The 22,730-nt window shown below is 37.8% G+C and overlaps 1 protein-coding gene and 2 long non-coding RNA genes across 4 annotated transcripts in view; 1 reads left to right on the top strand and 2 right to left on the bottom strand.

The window, feature by feature from the left end:
• The window catches only part of ldlrad3 (low density lipoprotein receptor class A domain containing 3), a 101,122-nt gene that overhangs the window by 46,376 nt on the left and 32,016 nt on the right, over nt 1-22,730 (bottom strand). For both annotated transcript variants that reach the window (XM_016527370.1, XM_016527369.1), the window contains exon 2: nt 12,309-12,455. In XM_016527370.1, coding sequence (XP_016382856.1) covers nt 12,309-12,455 — 147 coding nt within the window. The remainder of the gene's footprint in view (nt 1-12,308; nt 12,456-22,730) is intronic.
• LOC107719837 (uncharacterized) lies at nt 5,769-9,993 on the bottom strand. Its single transcript, XR_001637555.1, has 3 exons — nt 9,983-9,993; nt 6,224-6,225; nt 5,769-6,028 (listed from the first exon to the last, which is right to left on the bottom strand). It is a non-coding gene; the product is annotated as an uncharacterized LOC107719837 (long non-coding RNA).
• LOC107719835 (uncharacterized) lies at nt 6,150-6,669 on the top strand. The gene is made up of 3 exons (XR_001637553.1): nt 6,150-6,235; nt 6,318-6,532; nt 6,615-6,669. It is a non-coding gene; the product is annotated as an uncharacterized LOC107719835 (long non-coding RNA).

The following is a 22,730-nucleotide window of genomic DNA, read 5'->3' as shown; positions in this document are numbered from 1 at the left end:
AAAATTTAGATCAAATATGAAAACAGCCAAACAGACATTTGTCGAGTTCGCGAGGGAGAAGAAAACCCTTTTCGAGAGATGGTGTCTCTCCAGCAAGATGACTACTCTTGATCAGCTTCAAAAATAATCCCGCTTACAAATCTAAAAGTGTTGCACTTGTACACCCCGCATTTGATGAAAGCCACACAACCGCTTTGTCCTATCAGCCTTTTCTCCTGACTGGCTCAGTGTCTCACTCAGTTGATTCTGAGAGTAAACCTGTCACCATTTTGAGAGACACTGGGTCAGTTCAGTCATTTATTTTAGAGGAGTTATTGCCCCCGGTCTACCGAGACTTACTCCGGTACAGATGTGCTTATACGTGGAATTGGAATGCAGTGTATAAGCGTTCCTCTTCACAATGTCTACTTGAAGCCAGAACTCCTAACAGGTACTGTAAAACTTGGTGTACATTCTCAGTTACCTGTCGAGGGGGTGGGCGTTATTCTGGGGAATGACCTCGCAGGGGGCAAAGTTTTTCCCCGACCAATTGTGGTCCATAACCCTAGCGTGTGTGAGCAACCTGACTTAGCACGTCAATTTCCTGCAGCTTTCCCTGCATGCATTGTGACTCGTGCTCAATCGTCTAAATTTAGAGACATGGTGGATCTCTCTGAATCATTTTTGGTGTCACATGACGAATTTGTGGAAGATAAGATACCAGTAGAGCCAGAAGTTCGTCCTAACAGTGAGAGTGCAGGTACATTTCCTTTAAAGGTTGGTAAGGAGCAACTGGCTGCTGCTCAGAAATTAGACCCCTCATTGGTAAAATGCATTGAAGCTACTGTTCCCCTTAGTCAAGTGTCCAATGCTAAGGTAGCTTATTTCTGGGAAGATACGGTGCTCATGCGCAGGTGGAGGTGTGAAGCTCATGAGGATTCGCAAGAATTCCTCCAAATTGTATTGCCAGCTGGTTATAGAGAGCAGGTGTTAAAACTGGCTCACGAACATGCGCTGTCAGGACACTTGGGTGTCACAAAAACCTTTCACCGAGTTTCACGGTACTTTTATTGGCCCGGATTAAAATCGGATGTATATAACTTTTGTAGATCGTGTCCTGTATGTCAATTGGCCGGGAAATCCAACAAAAATATACCAGTTGCGCCTCTACAGCCAATACCGGTTATGAGAGAACCTTTTGAACGACTCTTTGTTGACTGTGTGGGTCCGGTACCCAAATCTAAGTCCGGCCACGAATACATTCTTACAATCATGTGTACCGCCACACGTTTCCCAGAAGCGATTCTTTTACACTCGATTAAAGCCAAAGTCATCAAGGAGTTGGTGAAGTTCTGCACTACCTTTGGTCTACCCCGTGTTGTGCAAACTGACCAAGGGTCGAATTTTACATCCAAGGCATTCACACAGACCCTTGCTGAGTTGGGGGTCAAACACCAGCTCTCCATCCGGAGTCGCAGGGTGCGCTAAGTCGTCATTAAGGAGTTGGTGAAGTTCTGCACTACCTTTGGTCTGCCCCGTGTTGTGCAAACTGACCAAGGGTCGAATTTTACATCCAAGGCATTCACACAGACCCTTGCTGAGTTGGGGGTCAAACACCAGCTCTCCATCCGGAGTCGCAGGGTGCGCTTGAGAGATTTCATCAAACCCTTAAATCAATGTTGCGCTCCTATTGCGTAGGCCATGGGAAGGACTGGGCTGAGGGTCTTCCGTACCTTATGTTTGCTGTCCGTGAAGCAGAGCAAGAGAGTCTTGGGTTTAGTCCGGCTGATCTTGTTTTCGGTCACACTGTGCGTGGCCCGTTGAAGTTGCTTAGTGAACAATTATTAGCTGAAGACTCCCTGCCTGTGACCGTTCTTGACTACGTCAGCACTGTTCGTGAGCGACTGTATAAGGCCTGCGAACTCGCTAGAGAACACTTGATTACAGCTCAGTCAAGAATGAAGACCCGAATGAAGATAAGAGAAGCGTGAATCGTAGTTTTCAACCTGGTGATAATGTTCTTGTCCTCTTACCTGAACCAGGTTCTGTGTTTCGATCTAAATTTTCGGGTCCATATGAAGTCAAAGAAAAGCTCAGTGACACAAATGATGTCATACATACTCCTGATCGACGTCGTAAGACCCGTGTATGTCACATAAATATGTTGAAACCGTTTATTGTGCACGGTGAGAAGCCTATTTCCTTCTCTGTTTCACCAGTTGCAGTGGCTACTGTTAGTGAAATGCCCGAAGATGAGCCAGTTGAAAAAGTTACACAAGTTGCAGCTAAAAAGCTTCAAAACTCTGCCGTATTGAGTGATTTGCAGAGCTTTCTTGCACACCTGACAACAGAACAGAGTGAGCAAATTATTAAATTGGTTCATGAATTTCCTTCACTCTTTTCGGATGTGCCTGGTAGAACGACCATGTTGACACATGACATTGATGTAGGTGAATCTCATCCAGTCAAGCAACATCCTTATAGAGTAAACCCCAGGAAGCGTGACATAATGAGATCTGAGGTTGAGTATATGCTGCAGCATGGTCTAGCAGTGCCTAGTCAGAGTCCATGGAGTTCGCCTTGTTTAGTAGTGCCTAAACCCGACGGCTCCTATTGATTCTGTACCGACTACCATAAGGTTAACTCCTTAACGAAACCTGACTCCTTTCCTCTGCCTCGGTTAGAAGATTGTGTTGTAGGCTCTGCTAGATATGTCACCAAGTTAGACCTGTTAAAGGGTTATTGGCAAGTGCCCCTAACTCCACGTGCATCTGAGATCTCCGCATTTGTCACTTCTGAACATTTCCTACAATATGAGGTTCTAGCTTTTGGCATGAGAAATGCACCTGCCACCTTCCAGCGCCTTATGCAGGTGGTCTTGTCAGATGTCCCGAATTGTGACGCGTACTTAGATGATGTAATCATCTATTAAAAAATCTGGGAAGAGCACATAAAGACTTTGGAGTTGGTATTCAGTCGCCTGGCTGCTGCCTCTTTAACCTTGAATCTTGTTAAATGTGAGATCGGTAAAGCTGTGGTAACCTATCTGGGGAAACAAGTTGGCCAGGGTTTTGTTAAGCCAGTTGACGCTAAGGTTGCTGCCATACTTGAGTTTCCTACACCCCGTAACAAGCATGATTTACGCCGGTTTTTAGGTATGACTGGGTACTACCGGGGATTTTGTTGTAACTTCTCCACTATTGTGTCTCCTCTTACTGACCTTCTCAGTACTACCAAGAGTTTTAAGTGGAGCACTGAGTGTGTTAATGCCTTTAAGGCTGCCAAAGATCTCCTTTGCCATGCCCCAGTGTTGTCTGCCCCTAATTTTGATTTGCCTTTTAAACTCCAAGTAGATGCCAGTGCTACCGGTGCTGGAGCAGTCCTGCTGCAGGAGGACTCCCGTGGAATTGACCACCCCATCTGCTTCTTCTCCAAGAAGTTCTCGAAATGCCAACAACGCTACAGTACGATTGAGAAGGAGGTCCTCGCCTTGCTGTTAGCTCTTCAGCATTTCGAGGTTTACTTAGGAAGCAGTGCTGTGCCTATCGATGTGTACACTGACCATAACCCACTGATCTTTCTCTCCCGCATGTCCAACTCTAACCAACGTTTGATGCGCTGGGCCCTAATTGTCCAGGAGTATAACCTTAATCCCCAGCACATCCGTGGTAAAGACAATGTGGTGGCGGATGCGCTCTCTAGGACTACAGATGTGGAGACTTAAGTGGGTTGGTTAAAAAGAAAAAAAAATGGCGGAGTTGCACTACTATTGGAGTTTTTACGAGTAGTTTGTTTTACAATCCATGGCTTGTAAAATTTAATGGTGGGGGTGTTACGTCCTGAGACGTATTTTATTTGTGATTTGTTCCATGTGCTTTGTGGTGTTCCTGTTTGTTTGTTTTTTCTCTTGTCTACTGGCAACTTCTTGGACAAACCTTATCTAAGTTCTCATCTTGCCCACTGATCTACGTTCATCTTTATATAGATCAGTGAATTTGCCATTGTGATGTCATCTAGTGACATTTAGCTACCAGTTTTAGCTACTTTCAATTGAAAGCAGTTGGCAACACTGGATAACTTTGTCTGTTATTAAGTGCTAACCATTGGTGCTACTGTGGGTTTAGTTTGAGACTTGTAAGTTTGTTTAGAATTTAAGTATTTTGTAAGGAAATTTGTAGGGAGGTGGGTGCCTTTTTCTTTAATTGCTTTTCTCCTGGTTATTTGGGTAGTCAAGGAGATAGGGAAATTCATTTTGTTATTTATTTTCTTTTGGTTTATGTATAGGTAAGTTATGGTTAAAACTGAGTTAGAAATCTTTTTGTTTGTTGTGTTGGCCTTTGCCCCCTCCTGAAGCTTATGTTTCCTTTTTATCTTTTTCTTATGATTTAATAAAAAGTTAAATATTTTATTTTGTTTGGAGGTGTGTTATTGGGGCTGGAGACAAGAGGTCCCTGTGCTTTCTCTCTCCAAAAGTTTGTTACTACTAGGTCCAGTACCTCTAGACTAAAAGGGCTAGCACGTAACACTTCTCAGACACCAGGTGAATACCAATGGCTATCTTGACAAGTATCCTTGTACACGCACTGTCGAGTCAAGTGCCAGTGGATTAGAGACCTGCTCCCGTGAGACCCGATCCTGCGGCGCGGGATAAGACTTGATAGGCGAGTGCAGAATGTGTGACTGCGCGGGATGCGAGAGAATAAAATGATTCACGGGACTCCCGCGAAATAGAAATATCTAGACATAAAATATCTGAAACAAATAAATTGTTATTCATCTATTGCACAAAAGCAACATGAACTAATATAAATATAAACGATTAACAGGTGCAAGCGTATGCAGAGTTTCTATTTAGGCTATAACATGTGTTTACAGCGTTGAGCAATGCAGTGCTGAAATTTGCGTGTTCACGAATCCTCTCATTATAACACACGAATTGAAGACATTATGAACGATTAATTCCCAGTCAACACATGAGATCATGCGATGATCACAGTGACATCACACGATCCTCATACTGTGATCCTCACGGTGTGAGTAGTATGTGAGCTCATTGTGAGTTCAAACGATCCTCATACTGTGATCCTCACGGTGTGAGTAGTATATGAAATCATTGTGAGTTCAAACGTTCCTCATACTGTGATCCTCAAGGTGTGAGTAGTATGTGAGCTCATTGTGAGTTCAAACGATCCTCGTACTGTGATCCTCACGGTGTGAGTAGTATGTGAGCTCATTGTGAGTTCAAACGATCCTCGTACTGTAATCCTCACCATGTGAGTAGTATGTGAGCAGAGATAAACCTTATAAACTGCTTGATTTTGTGTAACAACTTAAAATATAATCTGCATATACAATAATCTATAGTATTTACATTCTACATAAAATATAGAATTTACATCTCTCTACAGAAAGGATTTTGCAGGTTTTAATAAAATGTTATTTAATAACATTAGTAAGCTATATAAGCATATATCCAGTATGTGCCTCAGGCTTGCAAAGTATCGTCAACTCCTTTATAAGGCATCAACGGTAATCCTTGCAAACTTTCAACACTTCGACGGTCAGCAAACTTTGGCTGTGCGTCTTGCGTCATCAGCCTGGAACTAAAGTTCAATTCAGTTCGGTTACTTCCTATGAACAGGCTCAAACAACAATTTGTTCAGAAATCGAACATCAAATTTGAAGCAAAAGCAATAATTAAAGCATATATCGTTAAGGAGTGGCAACAAAAATGGGATACGGGAAACACAGGACGTCATCTTTATAAAATACAGCGAGAAGTAGGAGTAGTGAGGATATCAAAATGTTATCAAGTTTAAGGGTTGGTCACATGTTGAATAAAACTTTAAAATGAATAAATAAACATCCAACAGGATTATGTGAGCAGTGTTGCACACTTGAAATACGAGACTATAGACAAGCGTAATGAAATGAAGATCAGGTTCATCTTTAATAAACAAAACAAGCGAAAACAAAACAGAGCACAAACATGGCACATCTCTCTTTCTTGCTCACCGCAGAATGTTCAGGACCCCAAAACTTTTTCTAGCTGCCCCACTTGCGCCTGATAGTGCTATGTGTCTTTCACAATGCCCTTGAATCAAAATAAATGAATAGTTGTACATAAAATAGCAGTAAATAAAACAATAATAAAACCTGACATGCATCTCTACTTTTTTAAGGGGGGGGGTACACAAGTTATAATCATGATTTCTATGTTTGCCACAAGAGGAGTCAGTGGAACATCTATGTGTTTGTCAAAAGTATTTTAATGAAAAAGAAACAATGAAGAAGGAACTTAGAAAGGTGGGAGTGGAAGGAATAAAGCTTAAAAAAAGTATAATCACTTATGGATTAGAGAGCTTATTTCTTTATCTCAAAAGTACAGAACTGATAAAGAGAATGAAGGGTTTCTTTTATGAAATGGGTAAACTTTGGTCCACACTCCAACAATGAAGGTGGTGATAATGCACCTTAACGCTGGTGCTACCCACCATAAAACAGAAGAAGAAGAATCAAACATCACTATTCAAGAATCAGCTACGGGAAATAGGTATAGTCAAGTATAATGTTAAAAATATAGTAACATATGGAAGTAATGACCAAGGACGGAGATATTTGTTTAATTTTCTAAGGAGGACTGGACTGGAAGGACGAATTTAATTAAGATATAGTAAGTTAAAGTAAGACATACTTCCCATATCAGGTCATTACTAGACTACATTACTAACTCGGGACCATATTTCAATAACTATACAAACATGTTTTGTGGAAGCATGGAAGCATTATTTTCACCTGTTAGGTTGTTAGCAACTGATTGCAATGGCATATTGTTCTCTGTGTTTCAGGATGTGTCAAGTCTTTCCAAAAGGACAAAGAAATAGAAGTTAAGAATCAAAAAGGAGTCACCAAAATGACACCAAAAGCAGAATGTATGTCAAATTGAAATGTTTGTGTCAAATGCAAACACCAAACTGAAAATAAATCAAAATAAACAAGGAAACTGAATTGTAGAAATACTTGGAAGGAAATAAAAGATGAAATTCTACATGTTTGTGATATTACTGGCCAATATTAGAGAAATTTTAGGTCACCGTTAACTCACACTAAACTAACAGAATGAGTTTAACACAATGATATGACAGTGGTCTCACATGTTGAGCTTACAATATGAACACACACACACATTGCCACCACAGTATGAGCGCACAGTGAGTGTGCTGTGACCTCACATTGCGACCACAGTATGAGCGCACAGTGAGTGTGCTGTGACCTCACATTGCGACCACAGTATGAGCGCACAGTGAGTGTGCTGTGACCTCACATTGCGACCACAGTATGAGCGCACAGTGAGTGTGCTGTGACCTCACATTGCGACCACAGTATGAGCGCACAGTGAGTGTGCTGTGACCTCACATTGCGACCACAGTATGAGCGCACAGTGAGTGTGCTGTGACCTCACATTGCGACCACAGTATGAGCGCACAGTGAGTGTGCTGTGACCTCACATTGCGACCACAGTATGAGCGCACAGTGAGTGTGCTGTGACCTCACATTGCGACCACAGTATGAGCGCACAGTGAGTGTGCTGTGACCTCACATTGCGACCACAGTATGAGCGCACAGTGAGTGTGCTGTGACCTCACATTGCGACCACAGTATGAGCGCACAGTGAGTGTGCTGTGACCTCACATTGCGACCACAGTATGAGCGCACAGTGAGTGTGCTGTGACCTCACATTGCCACCACAGTATGAGCGCACAGTGAGTGTGCAGTGACCTGGGGACAAAAAAAAATTATATCTTCAAGAAATAGACTGTATTTTAATGTTGTTTTAACCCTTTCCCCAACTAAACTAAGAGACTAAGAGAGAGTTAAAGAACTTTTAAAGAACTATACAGGGGCTTAGAGGTTTTACGGTATGGTGCTATATAGCACCTCATCGACTCCAAAGAACCGCTGAATAACCATACAGGGGCTTAATAGGTTCTTTATATGGTAGTGGTGCTATATAGCACCTTAACCACTCCAAAGAACCGCTGAAGAACCTTTTTTTTTTAGAGTGTATGAGCGCATAGTGAGTGTGCTGTGACCTCACACTAACCACAGTATGAGCACATAGTGAGTGTGCAGTGACCTCACATTGTGACCACAGTATGAGCGCACAGTGAGTGTGCATTGACCTCACATTGTGACCACAGTATGAGCGCACAGTGAGTGTGCAGTGACCTCACATTGACCACAGTATGAGGACACAGTGAGTGTGCAGTGACCTCACATTGTGACCACAGTATGAGCGCACAGTGAGTGTGCAGTGACCTCACATTGCGACCACAGTATGAGCGCACAGTGAGTGTGCAGTGACCTCAAATTGTGTCCACAGTATGAGCAAACAGTGAGTGTGCAGTGACCTCACGTTGCGAACATAGTATGAGCACACAGTGAGTGCGCTGTGTGGTTACACTTTTAGCTCACTGTGACACACACATTGTGACCACACCATGAGAATCATGTGAGCTCATGGTGGCATCATTGTGAGATCAAATTGTTGACTGGTGTTCTGTGAATGTTGATGCTTTAATAACAAATACTTATCGGGAGTGTGTATGCTGGGATTTCATGAATTTCATGGAGAAAAAAGTAATGTAACTAGTAATGTAACATTACTAATTACTTTTGAAATAAAGTAATCAGAACAGTAACGTGATTACTTTTAAAAGGAGTAATCAGTAATTTAATTACATTTTCAGAGTAACTTGCCCAACACTGGTTAAGAGTGATTGAATCTGCTCGGAAGAATGTCAGAGGCACCCCGATCGCAAATCGCAAATATTCAACATTTTGAATATTTACGACCAGAAATCCTGATGTGTGGGGGAAACCCCGAGGACAAGCTCGCATACGATCTGGAGATTATCATGTGAAACAAAACAATACCCGATCAGAATATGACAGAAGCTGACAGAAGACGGAAGCATAAGAAACGAAGTCATGGTGCAGCACAAAAGGATTTGGACAGCAGAGATGGAGGATCAGCTTGTCGATTGTTTATACAACGTGTCCATTTTCTGTCAAAATCATTCCAAACACTATCATCACAATTTCTTTCTGCCTATCATCCACCATGTTTATTCTCAAGTCTCGAGAGATTTTGCAAGATTTCCCATGTTCACAGTCGGGACTCTGGTTGAAAATCTGTTGGTGTGTGGTGTGCTGTCTTTGTCACATCGCGGCACACCACACAGTATAGGAGCAAAACCGTTAAATCTAGGATTTTTTGTCCTCATGTTTGTGGTCTCACACATTTTGAAAATCTTATAAGATTTTAAAAATCATTTAGTGTGTACCCAGCATTAGCCAAGATAACAACTCTGAGTCTTCACCTGTAATGCCTGATAAGTTTAGAGAATATCTGACAAGAGATCAGAGACCATTCCTTCATACAGAATTTCTCCAGACCCTTCAGAACTCCTGGTCCATGTTGGTTCTTCTCCTCTATCTTTCATCCCACTCATTTTCTATAGGGTTCAGGTCAGGGAACATTGCAGAAGCTTGGTTTTGTTTCAGTGACCCATTTTTGTTTTGATTTTGATGTTTGTTTTTGGATCATCGTCCTGTTGTAAGATTTAATCCTTGGCCCATTATAAGATTTCTAGCATGGACAGTCAGTTTTTAATTTTTTATCTGTTGGTATTTGATAGAATTCATGATGCCATCTATCTGAACAAGATGTCCAGGATCTCTGGCAGAAATAATAGGCTTACAACATTAAAGATACAGCAGTATATTTAATTGTACACATGGGGTACATTTTTTATCCCTGTGTGCACCAAACCCATCTTCAGTGTTTTCTGCTAAAAAGCTATTTTTTTAGTTTCATCTAACCATACAAGCCAGTCCGGTTTGAAGTTCCAGTAGTGTCATATTTCTGCTTAAGCACTTCAGTATATTCACATAGTTGTCAAAATTAATATACAGCGAGTGTTTTATAACAGATGCTCACCGAAAGAGCGTGCTTAGAAAAAGTTTGTGAGGATCAGTGTGGTGTACATATGTGCATCAGACCATCTAAACGAAAATATCATGAATGTTTAAATCTATCTTGAATTTGTTTTGTTTAAAAATAATTACAAAATCACCCGCAGAACTTTCCACCCCCATTGGCGCTAGTATGGGATTGTGCACACATTTTTTTTTGTCCCATTTAGTAATCTGGCTCTTGGTTTTTACTCGGAAAGACACACAACTTGCTATAGTCATGTGCGGCAGGTTTGTGGCAATCTACATCTTGGCCTATTCAACACTGCTATTAGTTGCTTTGCATTTTCCCTTGAATTCCTATTTGTGGATTACTGAAAATGTGACTGTTCCCTCTCTGCTCTCTCTTTACAACAACAGCTTTTGCCAAGACACACTTATCTTCGGGTAAGTGCTGTTTTGGTGTTTTAAATGTTGTCTAGAGGTGTAATTCAAACAGAACATTTTCTGTAGTGATCTTTTGGTTTGGTATGCATGTACGAAACAAATACAGTGTTGTTTTAACCACTGCATTTGCTGAATTTAATTGAAAACTTCTAGTTTTATATATCTTCATCTTAACGTATAGACATCTAGTCTTAATTTATTTTTTTTAGTCTATGCTGTTTCAGTTGATATATGAGAATAAAACTTCATACATTATCACTATACATTACCTCCCGTCCAATAATCCTCCAATAATCACAACAAGCTTTGTGTTTTGTTAAGTTTGATAAGAAACAAAATCTCATCTTTCAGATTCTGTCTGTAAAAAAAGAACTGAGAACAAAAATGAAGAAAAGCAGGAAAAGAAAAAAAAAAGCCTATGCCCGTATTTTCAGGACCTTCTGCACCAACTTCAGATTTTTCTCTTCAGGGATCCTGCATCTGTTGTGCACAAACTTCAGAACATTCACTTTCAAGGCTCTTTGATCTGCCTGTCCAAAACAAAGACCTTCTCTGTGCTCTAGGAGTTCAACATTCCACAGTGCCTTGTGTTCAAGACTTTAAATGGAATCCAACTCCTTTCCAGCACAACTAGTGGAATACATCTGCCATCATTGGACTCATTACATGACTAAAGTCCTCTACACACTGCACAATTTTAGCAAGTCTAAAATTCTATATCTGCATAATTGCAGATCACACTGTGTGACATGGATCTAATAAACTTGGATAGGACATGTATGTAGACTGTACAATGATGACACCTATTAACTCGTACGATATGACGCACGTTTCTATAGAAGAATAAAACGTCATCAGCATGTTAACAAAAAGAGCATGATGAATAACATGTTGACAGTTGTAGATTTTATGTGTGCTGAAAAAAAACAAAGCGGCAAAAGAGGAAGGGATAAGAGCTTGAGGTAAGCAGTTTTATGTTTTAGCGCTATGTTGCGTTGATTTCATGTCACGTCTTTATTGGTTGGTCAGTAAACGTGGATCGTAGCAGCAAACACACTGCGACACGATTGTTTCACAATGCCATTCTTTCGACTGGGGCAGCTGAAAATCGTTCAGTGTGTCTCGAGCTTTAGTGGAACGTAAATATAACTTTTCCAAACCCCTTTTCGGAGACCTTGAAATTAGTGTGCATTGTCAGTATATAATGTTCTACTTTGCATTAGATTTTGTATACCTGATGCCAGTTAATTACAAATAATCATTTGTTTTATTTGTTGAATAATTCAGGTTTTCCTTATTAGTTCCAGAGAAACAACAGTTTTATCTTTCCATACAATTATGTGTAACTGCTATGGTAACATCCAACTTAGTCACCTTGCAATTATAAATCTTATGCATTTTACTTCCTTATACATTAATGGTTTTCATTTAGTAGCTGTTTACCCTTTTATTACACTTTTGTTGATATTACAGTAGATGCTCTACAAGTTACAAGCAATCGATACTGTATCTCACAAATCCTTCAGACTGGTCACATAACAAACTCACTCCAATTTACATTTATTCAACAATCATTCTTGATTAATTGTTAAAGTTAGAGTCCTTAGCTGGTGCTGCAAAATAATACAAGGAAACAGTCATCTGACTCACCTCACCTTTGCGATCCACTGCATTCTGGTGCCCAGTCGTGAGAAAACACGATACACGGTGGTATCCGTGTTTGACATATGCCTACATTGTACTATTAATTCTGCTACATCACTTACTTCTTACAGCTAATGCCAAAAATCACCAATTAAATATTAAGCTACTTGTTACTTATGCTATATTTTTGTGAGATTTTTAAAGATGAAAATTTCTTCAGCTCTGTGTGGACTCTAGTGTGCAGGGAAAGTAAGACTTACGGCATCCCTTCTCGTCACTCTTGTCGAAGCAGTCTGGAAAGCCGTTACACTGCCAACCTCCAGGAATACATTCACCATCGCTGCACATAAAATTTCCTGGAATGTTGCACTCTGTTGTAAAGTTATTTCCAGGTAGAAGCTGACAATCTAAGGAAAAGAGACAATTGTATTTACAAACAGTCTATTGAAGAGTATATAACTGGTGAAAGGATTCTAGGAATAACATTCCTGACACAACTGTTAGATAATTGAGAGATAAAAAACTTGAGCACTTTATTCTCTTAACTTATCTTGGTAACCATTTTTAATAATTGCATGCTATGAGTCATTAGTTAAGCATTAGTAAATAGTCAATTCATTCTTTATTAAGCATTATCCCTACATTAATAGACAGTAGTAAGTAGTTTATAAATGCAGCTTTAATAAATGCTTTGTTCTTGATTTATAAGCATATCTATAATGTTTTTAGTACTTGTATTTTCATAATTTATTAATGATCATTTTATCATTTCTAATTTAAGCATTATATTATTAACAAGTTAGAAAGTCTAACTAAATGATTAATAAACTATTTAAATGCACATTTATACATATTATTTAGACATAGTAATAGTTACACAGTGTGTTAGTAAATGCTTTATTAACACGTATTCTTACTGTAATTCATGATTAATTCAGGTAGTTATAAAACCTGTACTAGTTGTCAGTTAACTATTTTTGTGAGCTCATCTAAAAATGCCTCGTAAAAGCTTTTACATAAGCGATTTAAAGGCTCAGCTATCTTCTAAACAGAAAAATGAAACAAACAAACAGAGTGATACAGAACAGACATATTTATTTCAAGATGCAAAAAACAAAACTGTATGACTGTACAAGTATAAACTGTATAAAATGAAAAATAACCCTCTGCAATGTCATAGAAAAATAACATTTCCTGTACACCTCCAAAAAACATAACTGTACAGTAACATGAAACTAAGCCTCTGCAATCTGATATAAAAATACATTTTTGATCGTTTGTTGAATATATTTATTTTTCTATTATAGTTAATTGTGAGTCTTCAGGCTACTTTGCCCATCACCCATTATAGATCAACTAACATCATCTATAAAGGTGCAAAATGCATTTACTTACACATATTTGAGAATCAAGATATTTCATGATATAGTTAACACGTTTGGGAATATTTCAAATAAAAAGGAATAAATAAATAAATAAAACATGAGCCTATATCAGTTATACTTATATATAGCCTACACTGAAAAAAATGTTTTCATTCATCCAATTAATGTTTTTATTCATCCAATTAAAAACATTTAGGGTAATGGTTCACAGATGTTATTTAAGTTAAATACCATATGTTATTTAAAATACATAAAAATAAATAAAAGTTATTTATTTTTTATTGGCTCAAGTTATAAAATATAGATATATTTTATAACTTGAGCCAATAAAAATAAATAACTTGAATAAATATTATTTTCTATGTCTATGAAAACTATTTTATAAAACCTGGCACAAAGTATATTTTTCTAGTTAAAGAAAGTCAATTCAAGTCAGTTCAGTTTGTTTAATCAAACAGAAATCAAAAATTATTTCACATTTTTAAAAATACAAGTAAAACGAACAAAAAGATTTGGACTTAATAAAACATGATGTGATGTGAACCAATCCTTTTTTTTTTAATTGGATGAATGAAAACATTAATTGGATGAATTAAAAAAAAAAAACAGTGTATATGGCTGCTGCCTGTCACATGACAAGCATGACGAGCAACTGCAAACCCCCGCCCCCGCCCCCTGCCTTCACTCTAGCCACCCGAAAAAAACAATAAGTGCATAACCACCATGTTATTTGATCTTGATCTATGGACTATTCAATGGCAGCTATGCAGCAAGCTGTTATGTAATGCAGTCAGAGTAAGAGTACAACATGTAAATTCAACTACTCTCTAAAGACATGAAAGTGAGTGGCTTGTGGATTGAATTGAATTTAACAGAATAGTAATTTACAACAGCTTTGAACACGGCTCAACCAATCAGAATCAAGGACCAGAACTATCCGTTTTATAATAATGTTTTTATTAATATCATTACACTTTATTTGCTCTGTTTTATTTTGTGAAACCTTACTATGTATATGGAATAACCATTTTATAAAAGCAATAAACCCCGTGAAACTGTGGTTTACAGTTAATTTACAACAGCTAAGGGGCATTGTTAAGCACGACGCAATGCCTTAGCTTCTTGGGGCTTATTGCTTTATCAATTTTCAAGATCTTTATTGACATATATAGGCTACTAGGATTTACTTGAAAAAAGCTTGGAAACAATTTTCACTCAGAAAAGGCTAAATTTACAAATTTGCCAAGTAAAAGCCTAAACATAATTATTAGTAGCATTAAATATAAATTTTTAAGTTAACTTAAACAAGTTTACTTGGGAATTCCAAGTAAAATTGATTGACTCTTTGTAAGTTGTACTTAAGTAATGCTTATAAATACACCGTAAAAATTGTGCTGTTAAATAACAGTAATTTACTGGCAACAGGGGCAGCAGGGTTGCTTCATTTTTACAGTATGCTACCATAATCCTATGGAAATTAACTCAGCTCTGATTGCTTCAAACAGTTAGAGTTTAAAAATTATTATTCATACGGTGTTAGTACTGTGAACTTACCACTGACAAAAAATATTTCTTAGTATAAAACAGCAAACACTTAATGGGTAATATTAAAATAACTAAAAGCATGACTTTAATTCATATCGTTGCAGTTCATTGTCAGCTATAGCAGTGGTTCCCAACCTTTTTTTGTCTGAGACCCCCTTTTTCCCAAGAAAATATTTTAGGGCCCCCCCTTCACATTTAATGATATTATCGCTCTGCTGAGGCCCCCTTGTGGGCCGGGACCCCCCTGTTGGGAACCGATGAGCTATAGCACACATGTATGTGCTGAAACACTTAACACAGAGATCATCACTGTATCAGCAACTCCACAGATACTGGTTTTAAATAAAGCAGCAGAACATCAGTGTTTGAGGCTCATCATTGACTGAAGCACAAGCTCTACTCTCCAGCACAATGGCGACCCACAAAACTACATTAATTAATTATCTCTCTTGTGCAAAAACACATTAATAAAGTTCAGTTAAATATTTACTCTCACTATCAGTTCATGACTTTGCCTAACTTTTTTCTATGGACCTTCACTAATATTTCAGTGAAAATAACTTTTTTCGTTTAGTTAATCAGACTTACGTTTTACAGTATATTGCTGTTTTTTTTTCTTTGAATTAACAGTCATTTACTGGCAGCACGGTTTGCCAGTAAATAACTGGTTTTTACACTTTTGTTTGCCGTAAATTAATTACAATTTATTACTGTTAAATTACATTTCATGCAGTTTTTTTTTTTCATCTTACATCTTTAACCCTTTAAACCCCACAGCAAAATCCTCAGTTTTAAATGAACACATAATGTGTCCACACTACAGCGTTAGAGTAACACTGAAGCAGTGTTAAAGTTAATGAGATAATTATGTGATTAATTAAGTGATGATTGAGCATTAGTGATGAACAGCTGCTGTTAACAAGCAGAATCACTGGCTACGTTTACATGCACAATTTTTGGTTCAATCAGATGGAATTCATTCCGATTGATTACAGGACACGCATTTATACAACACTTTATTCAAAAGGAAGAACCGCTCGTTCCGTGCGTCATACGTCATTACGCTATTTCTGCATCATTGCACATGCGCAGTTCTTTCAGTTTCGGGGTTCAATCCGATCGAGTGTTTACATGCACTCTCAATCGTATTAGAAAAGGAATAAACCACCCCCTTCAATCCGATCGAACAGAATGAGCCATCAATCCGATTACAAATGGATTATTTGGTTGCATGTAAACGTAGCCACTGAAGAAAGGAGAAGCACAAGAACTACAACTGACTTCAGCCACAGCCAATGAAATCAAACTAAATAAAAGACATTAAATCTCTCGAGATCTGATTAAACAACTGAATTCACTCATTAGTTTTCATTCTCTCTGTCAGGTGGACTATATTAGTAAACTCATGTAGGGAATAGTAAATGAGGGTGTAGGGTGTGATTTGAAACACAGCCTCTGAGTGTCGACTCTGAACGCTGTTACTTCCCATTACTGCAGAAGGCCATTTTCTCGAAAACAACAAATCCACAAACAGCAACACCAACTTCACACATTACTAACCAGTTAGACTTTATTTCTGGAGGATCTAAAACAGAAGTTCTTTATTGAGAATTAAGGTTTAGATTTTTTTTTCAACTTACCGTTTTGGTGAATAGTGTTTGCTTTAGTTGCCTCTTGACTTGTTAAACATAAGTTTTTTTTTGGCTGTTACAATTGTGTTCATAAAGCACATATGTGATGACGAGAGACTTATGATGAAGTCGTTTCTGATTGCATTTTATCTAAATCTGTAGTGATTTAATGATGTGTGTTATTGCAGTTCTATGATATGAGACAATTTGAGATCTATGGCTCATAAAGAGGTTTCAATTCTGTCACTCATAGACATGAAGAATCAGCATGTGAATCTCAGCGATGGTGACTAAATATAAGCAAATAGTAAGAATAAAAGAAAATCCTAAAACAATGCAGTGGCATAATTTATTCATGTCGCAATGCATGAGTTATGATTGGTGCACCCAGAATGCACTGCAACATGAATCTGTCTGATGATCGTCACCATTGTTGAGATTCATATGCTGATCCTTGATGTCTGTGTGTCTAAACAGCGCAGATGTTCTAAACTGGTGTGCAAATTGTTTTTAAAAGCTCCGTATTTTTTTTAAGATGCAGTTGTGCTCAACAATATAAATTAAATTACACACAACCATTGATGACATCAGTGAATCAGGCTATGCATGATAACTACAACAGTATCAAAAAACAGCCAATATAACCTGGTAACATTTTCTCCTTGTTTTTATTGCCATAATAAATGCATTTCATAAACACAGTTACAGCAACCAGAGAAAAACTAGTGTTAGAAAGTCAAGGGTCAAGAGCCCAACTAAAGCAAATGCTTATCTCCACAACGGTGTCTTCAAATTGTATTATTTTCAATAAACATTAACATCTAAACCTCTGTTAATTCTTAATAAGAAATGTTTTGATGCATGACAAAAAAAGTCAAACTGGTTAGTAATGTGTGAAGCTGGTGATGCTGTTTGTGGAGTTGTTTAATTATCTTCTGCTGAGATCTTCAGAGATTTAATGTCTTTTGTTTCAGTTGATTTCATCTAGTGGCTGAAGTCAGTTGTACTTCTTGTGTTTCTCGTTTCTTCAGTGATTCTGCCTGTTAACAGGCGAGTGTTCATTACTAATGATCAATCAGAACTTAATTAATAACATAATTATCTCATTAACTTTAACACTGATTCAGTGTTACTTTAACACTCTTTTAGAGTGGGACCATATATGCTCCGAGCAGTGTTAATTTAACACTCAGGATTTTACTGTGTATGTTACTGTCAGAATATGGCAAGTTTTACAGCATTTTTTTTTACAGCATGACTAAATTGACCAATAAACAAATATTTCATAACTTACTGTGTAAAAATCATATCAGTCTTCAAGAAAAATTTCCATTGCTTTCCTCTGCCTCTGCATGCCACTTCAGAACCAAGAATGCATGCGCATAGATTGCCTGGCTTCGTGGAGTAAGTTTTACTTGCGTTTGTCATTTTTTTTGCATAAGTTCATTAGATGACAAAACACTAAGTAAATGCCAGTTCCATTTGAATTTACTTATGCATTTAAGCATAACAAATGAAAACAAAAGTAGCTTATTGAATTAAACGTGACATTTTGAAATAAAAAAGACAAAATAGGATTTGTTTGTAAAATGTACTTAAAAATGCTATCTTTATTTACAAGTAAAAAAAAAATCACTTTTTACAGTGTAATAGTGTAATCTATTAAGTACGCATAAAAACCCATCTTTTTACTTAAGTACCAGTGCTATGCCATAAAATATTTTTAATACGACTGACTTTGTATTTAATCTGAATTTAATAATAATAATAATAATCATGATAATAATAAAAACAGTGTAATTTACTAATTACAACACTTTCAGAAGAAAGCAAAGAAAATTTACATTATCAAAGAACATTTTTAAGCACTCTCAAAAACTCATTATGATCACTTAATGCCGAGTTCACACTGCACGATTTTCAAACTCGTCGGATCGCCGTTGTTTTCACACTGCGTGACTATCTGGGGTAGCATTCAGTTGTTGCTGTGTTCACACTGCACGATGGAACGAAGACAGGAGGTTACACACTGCATGACTTCACAATAGGAAGAATCGCCGACAGCTCTGTCTGGTGCAGGGTTGCCAGGTATTCGCTACAAACCCCGCCCAATTACTACTCAAAACTAGCCTGAAAATAGCCCAATTGCTTTCGAGGGGGTCCCCCAGTAAAAATCGCGTTCGGGGGTAAAATACAAATTTTTGGCCACAATTCACAATTCACAAATGCCCGAAATCGGAGGCAAATCGGTGCTCCTTCACACGAGTGACAATCATGCAGTGTGAATTATCAAAGACGCGATCTGAGGGAATCGTCACCGACGCACGTGAAATATTTGGCATGCTAAATATCTGGAGCTGTCGGCGATTCTTCCTATTGTGAAGTCATGCAGTGTGAAACCCCCTGTCGCCGATCCATCGTGCAATGTGAACACAGCAGCAACTGAATGCTACCCCAGATAGTCACGCAGTGTGAAAACAATGGCGATCCGACGAGTTTGAAAATCGTGCAGTGTGAACTCGGCATAAGTGAACGCCTCTGATTGGTCACTGCATTTAAAAAGCTCAACAGAATCATGTGATTTAGACAGCGAACACAGATTTAATGTGTGCATCAGTTAGCAGCTGATGCTGTGCCGCACTTAATGTTCTAATCATGCCGGTGTGATTGTATGAAATATAAAAAATATTATTCAGCAATTTTTTTTATCGTTTGGATGCTGCATTCAAAATCCAATTGACTCAAAAAGCTGAAAGGGCACATGCCCCCACGGGTTTGAATGGGCATGATGCCTCTGTGATCAGTTAACAAGCTGATGAATATTTAAATAAATAAATAAATAAAACCCTGCATACATCAGTCATGCAGCAGAGGTGGAACTTTCAAGTCACAAGCAAGTCTCAAGTCAAATCCCAAGTCCTCAAAGAGTTAAGGTTAATGAGATAATTAAGTGACTAATTAAATGATTGTGCATTAGTGATGAACACCTGCTGTTATTGAGAATTACAGAAGATCAGATGTTGATGTTTTATTGGTTAAAATGATACCACCATCACAGAGATCAGTGTTTGCTTTAGTTGGGCTCTTGACCCTTGACTTCACCCAGACCTTTTTTTTTTTTTCCAGTTTAGTAATAGCTGAATGTCAGTCAATGAACCAAAGAAAGATCACTTTCTGCATGTTTGTTCATCATGAGTTATAAGCAGAACGTATAAGTTAATATGCTACTTCAAGGTTTGATTCAACAATGCACAAATATTTTAAAAGATAGTTAATAAAAGGGTCAAGAGACCAACTAAAGCAAACCTTGACCACAATTATGATGGCATCATGTGTGTGTGTTTTTTTTTTTTTCAGTTGATTTCATCCAAGGCTGTGGCTGAAGTCAGTTGTAGTTCTTGTGTTTCTCTTTTCTTCAATGATGTTGATTGTTAACAACAGGTGTTCATTACTAATGCACAATCGTCAATTAATTAGTCACTAAATTATCTCATTAACTTTAACTCTTTGAGGAATTGGGATTTAACTTGAGGCTTGCTTGTGACTTGAAAGTCCCATCTCTGGTATTAAGAATCAAGGGGATGTAAACTTTTGAACGGGGTCATTTTTATAAATTCAACTATTATTTTCTCTTGTGGACTATATGTAAACATTTTATGTGAAATATCTTACTCAGCTCAGTACTAAATAAAAAATAACATGCATTTTGTATAATCCCTCTTATTTTGGTAAAATAATGAACATTTTGCAGATTATGCAAGGTGTATGTAAACTTTTGAATTCAACTGAATTTATTTATTTTTCATCAATGCTACAGAATTTTTATTAACTATTTTCTCCATGCTGTCTGTTAATCTTTATTGGTGATGTGGATAACAGGTTTTGTCTTTGTGTGTGTGTGTTTCGTGACTGTGTTTCAGGTTCACCACTGATGGGAAGAAATGTACTGGCAGACAGAGAGTGAGCAGAAGATCAGGACAGTGGTGCAGAGTGATGACCACCAGCACCGTATGGCAAAAGCTTTATGCAATCCAAAAATCATGTTTAAATGGAGGTCTTCACAGAGAAGGTCTGTTTGCCACCACCCACATGCCCTACATCTTGGGGCAATGTTTGTGAGAAGCTTTTTGTTGTGTTTGCTAGTTTTTAAGGTAGTTTTAAAATAAATCAATTTTTTTCTTAGGACAATGATTCCCAATCTAACCCTCGAAATGCATATATTTGTTTCATTTATATTCTTGCAAACTTAATCTTCATGATCTTAATCTTAAAACTTAATTTCATGGCTGTAAATTGTTGGTGCACTGTACTCTGGGTAGTAAACACAGTACTAAAATATTTTGAAATGTTTAAATAAAAATACTTTTGTAAATATGTTTGGATTGCCTTTTGATTTGTAATGTTATTCTGAAGAATAGTAGTATCACAATTTTACAAACTATATGTATGTACTATTCCAACTACACACACACACACACACACAATATATATACAGTAGAAACAAAAATTACAAAGTACTGTAAAAATACAGTACAATACTGTTTTGTAGTTATACAGTACACTGTTTTATGGACTGTAAAGTTGCATTACAGTACATTGCTGTAAAACCAAAATACAGTAACTTACTGTCAACCGTGCTGCCAGTAACTTACTGTAAAAATACAGGAAAATTGTTAACAGTGCACTTTAAAACCTTGCCCTGTAAATAATTGTATATATAACAACATTGTTGTCAGTAATTTACTGTTAATTGTGCAGTTCTTTACTGTAATCTAGTTTACAGTATTTTACTGTACAGATACCGTGGACTAAATTAAAACTGAACTAATTTCATTTTTAGAAACTGACTTCCTTAAAGGGGTCATATGATGTTGCTAAAAAGAACATTGTGTATTTGGTGTAATGAAATGTGTTTATGCGGTTTAAGGTTCAAAAAACATTATTTTCCACATACTGTACATTATTGTTTCTCCTCTATGCCCCGCCTTTCTGAAACACGTCGATTTTTACAAAGCTCATCGGTCTGAAAAGCGAGGTGTGCTCTGATTGGCCAGCTATCCAGTGCGTTGTGATTGGCCGAATACCTCAAGCGTGTGACGGAAATGTTACGCCCCTCACCATACTGTGTTGATGCCGTGTCCGGCCGGAGCGACGAGACAAAAACATTAAAATCCATTATAAACGAGGCATTTGTTGCATCCAGTGGGGACATAATTATGTATTATAATGACTTATACTGTCTTTTTACGCGTTGGGTTGCATCGTGCCGCGTAAACATAAAACCATGTCTGCATTTGTGATCGGAGAAATGACAAACAACAAGCGCTCAAAACTTGCATTTGAATCGTCAGTGGCAAATTTTTGAATATAAAAAACGTACTTACGTACGTGAGTCAGAACAGCCTGCATTGTAGTCTACTCTACCAGGATCAGGAAACAGTCCTCCATAAAGTGTGCTGCACACATCTGAATATTTGGGTTGAATTCACGACATGACAGCGGCGGCAACAATACTACAGCGTGAATAAAAGTTATGCCTTCTTTCTTTGTGTGAACATTTGGGCGGTGTTATGCAAATCTTCCCACATCGTGACGTAGACATGTGGGGGCGTGTTAGAATGAGCCGTTTTAGGTAGGCGTGGTTGACTCTTAACTTTTATAAAGAATATCTCTTTGGACTTGAGACTTTAGTCTTTGCAACTTTACAGATCTTCTTTATGCACCAAGAGCTTGTTGCATAAAAAGTTTTTCAAAGAGAAAGGAAAAATTGAAATCGCATCATATGACCCCATTGGCCAACTGCTAATTAAGTTTACAAACTAATGTTTTTAATATATTAATACTTCAAACACATTTCATTTGAATAAAAGACTGTAGAAATGCCACAGTAAAAACCTGTTAAATGATTTACAGTAAATTTCCTTACTATATACGGTGAATAACTGTAATAGGTCTAACCTTTGTTTTCGAGAAAGTAGCCTCAGAGTCAACACTCATAGACTGTAGGGCTGTGTATCACCAGCAAAGTCACGATACGATACGTATCACGATACAGAGGCCACGATACGATACGTATCACGATACAGAGGCCACGATGCGATGCGTATCACGATACAGGACT

This window comes from Sinocyclocheilus rhinocerous, unplaced genomic scaffold (genome assembly GCF_001515625.1).
Source record: "Sinocyclocheilus rhinocerous isolate Xijiao unplaced genomic scaffold, SAMN03320098_v1.1 scaffold1442, whole genome shotgun sequence".
Classification (NCBI taxonomy): domain Eukaryota; kingdom Metazoa; phylum Chordata; class Actinopteri; order Cypriniformes; family Cyprinidae; genus Sinocyclocheilus; species Sinocyclocheilus rhinocerous.
Note: the sequence above shows the minus strand (reverse complement) of the source record. Positions and strands in the feature narration are given on the sequence as shown.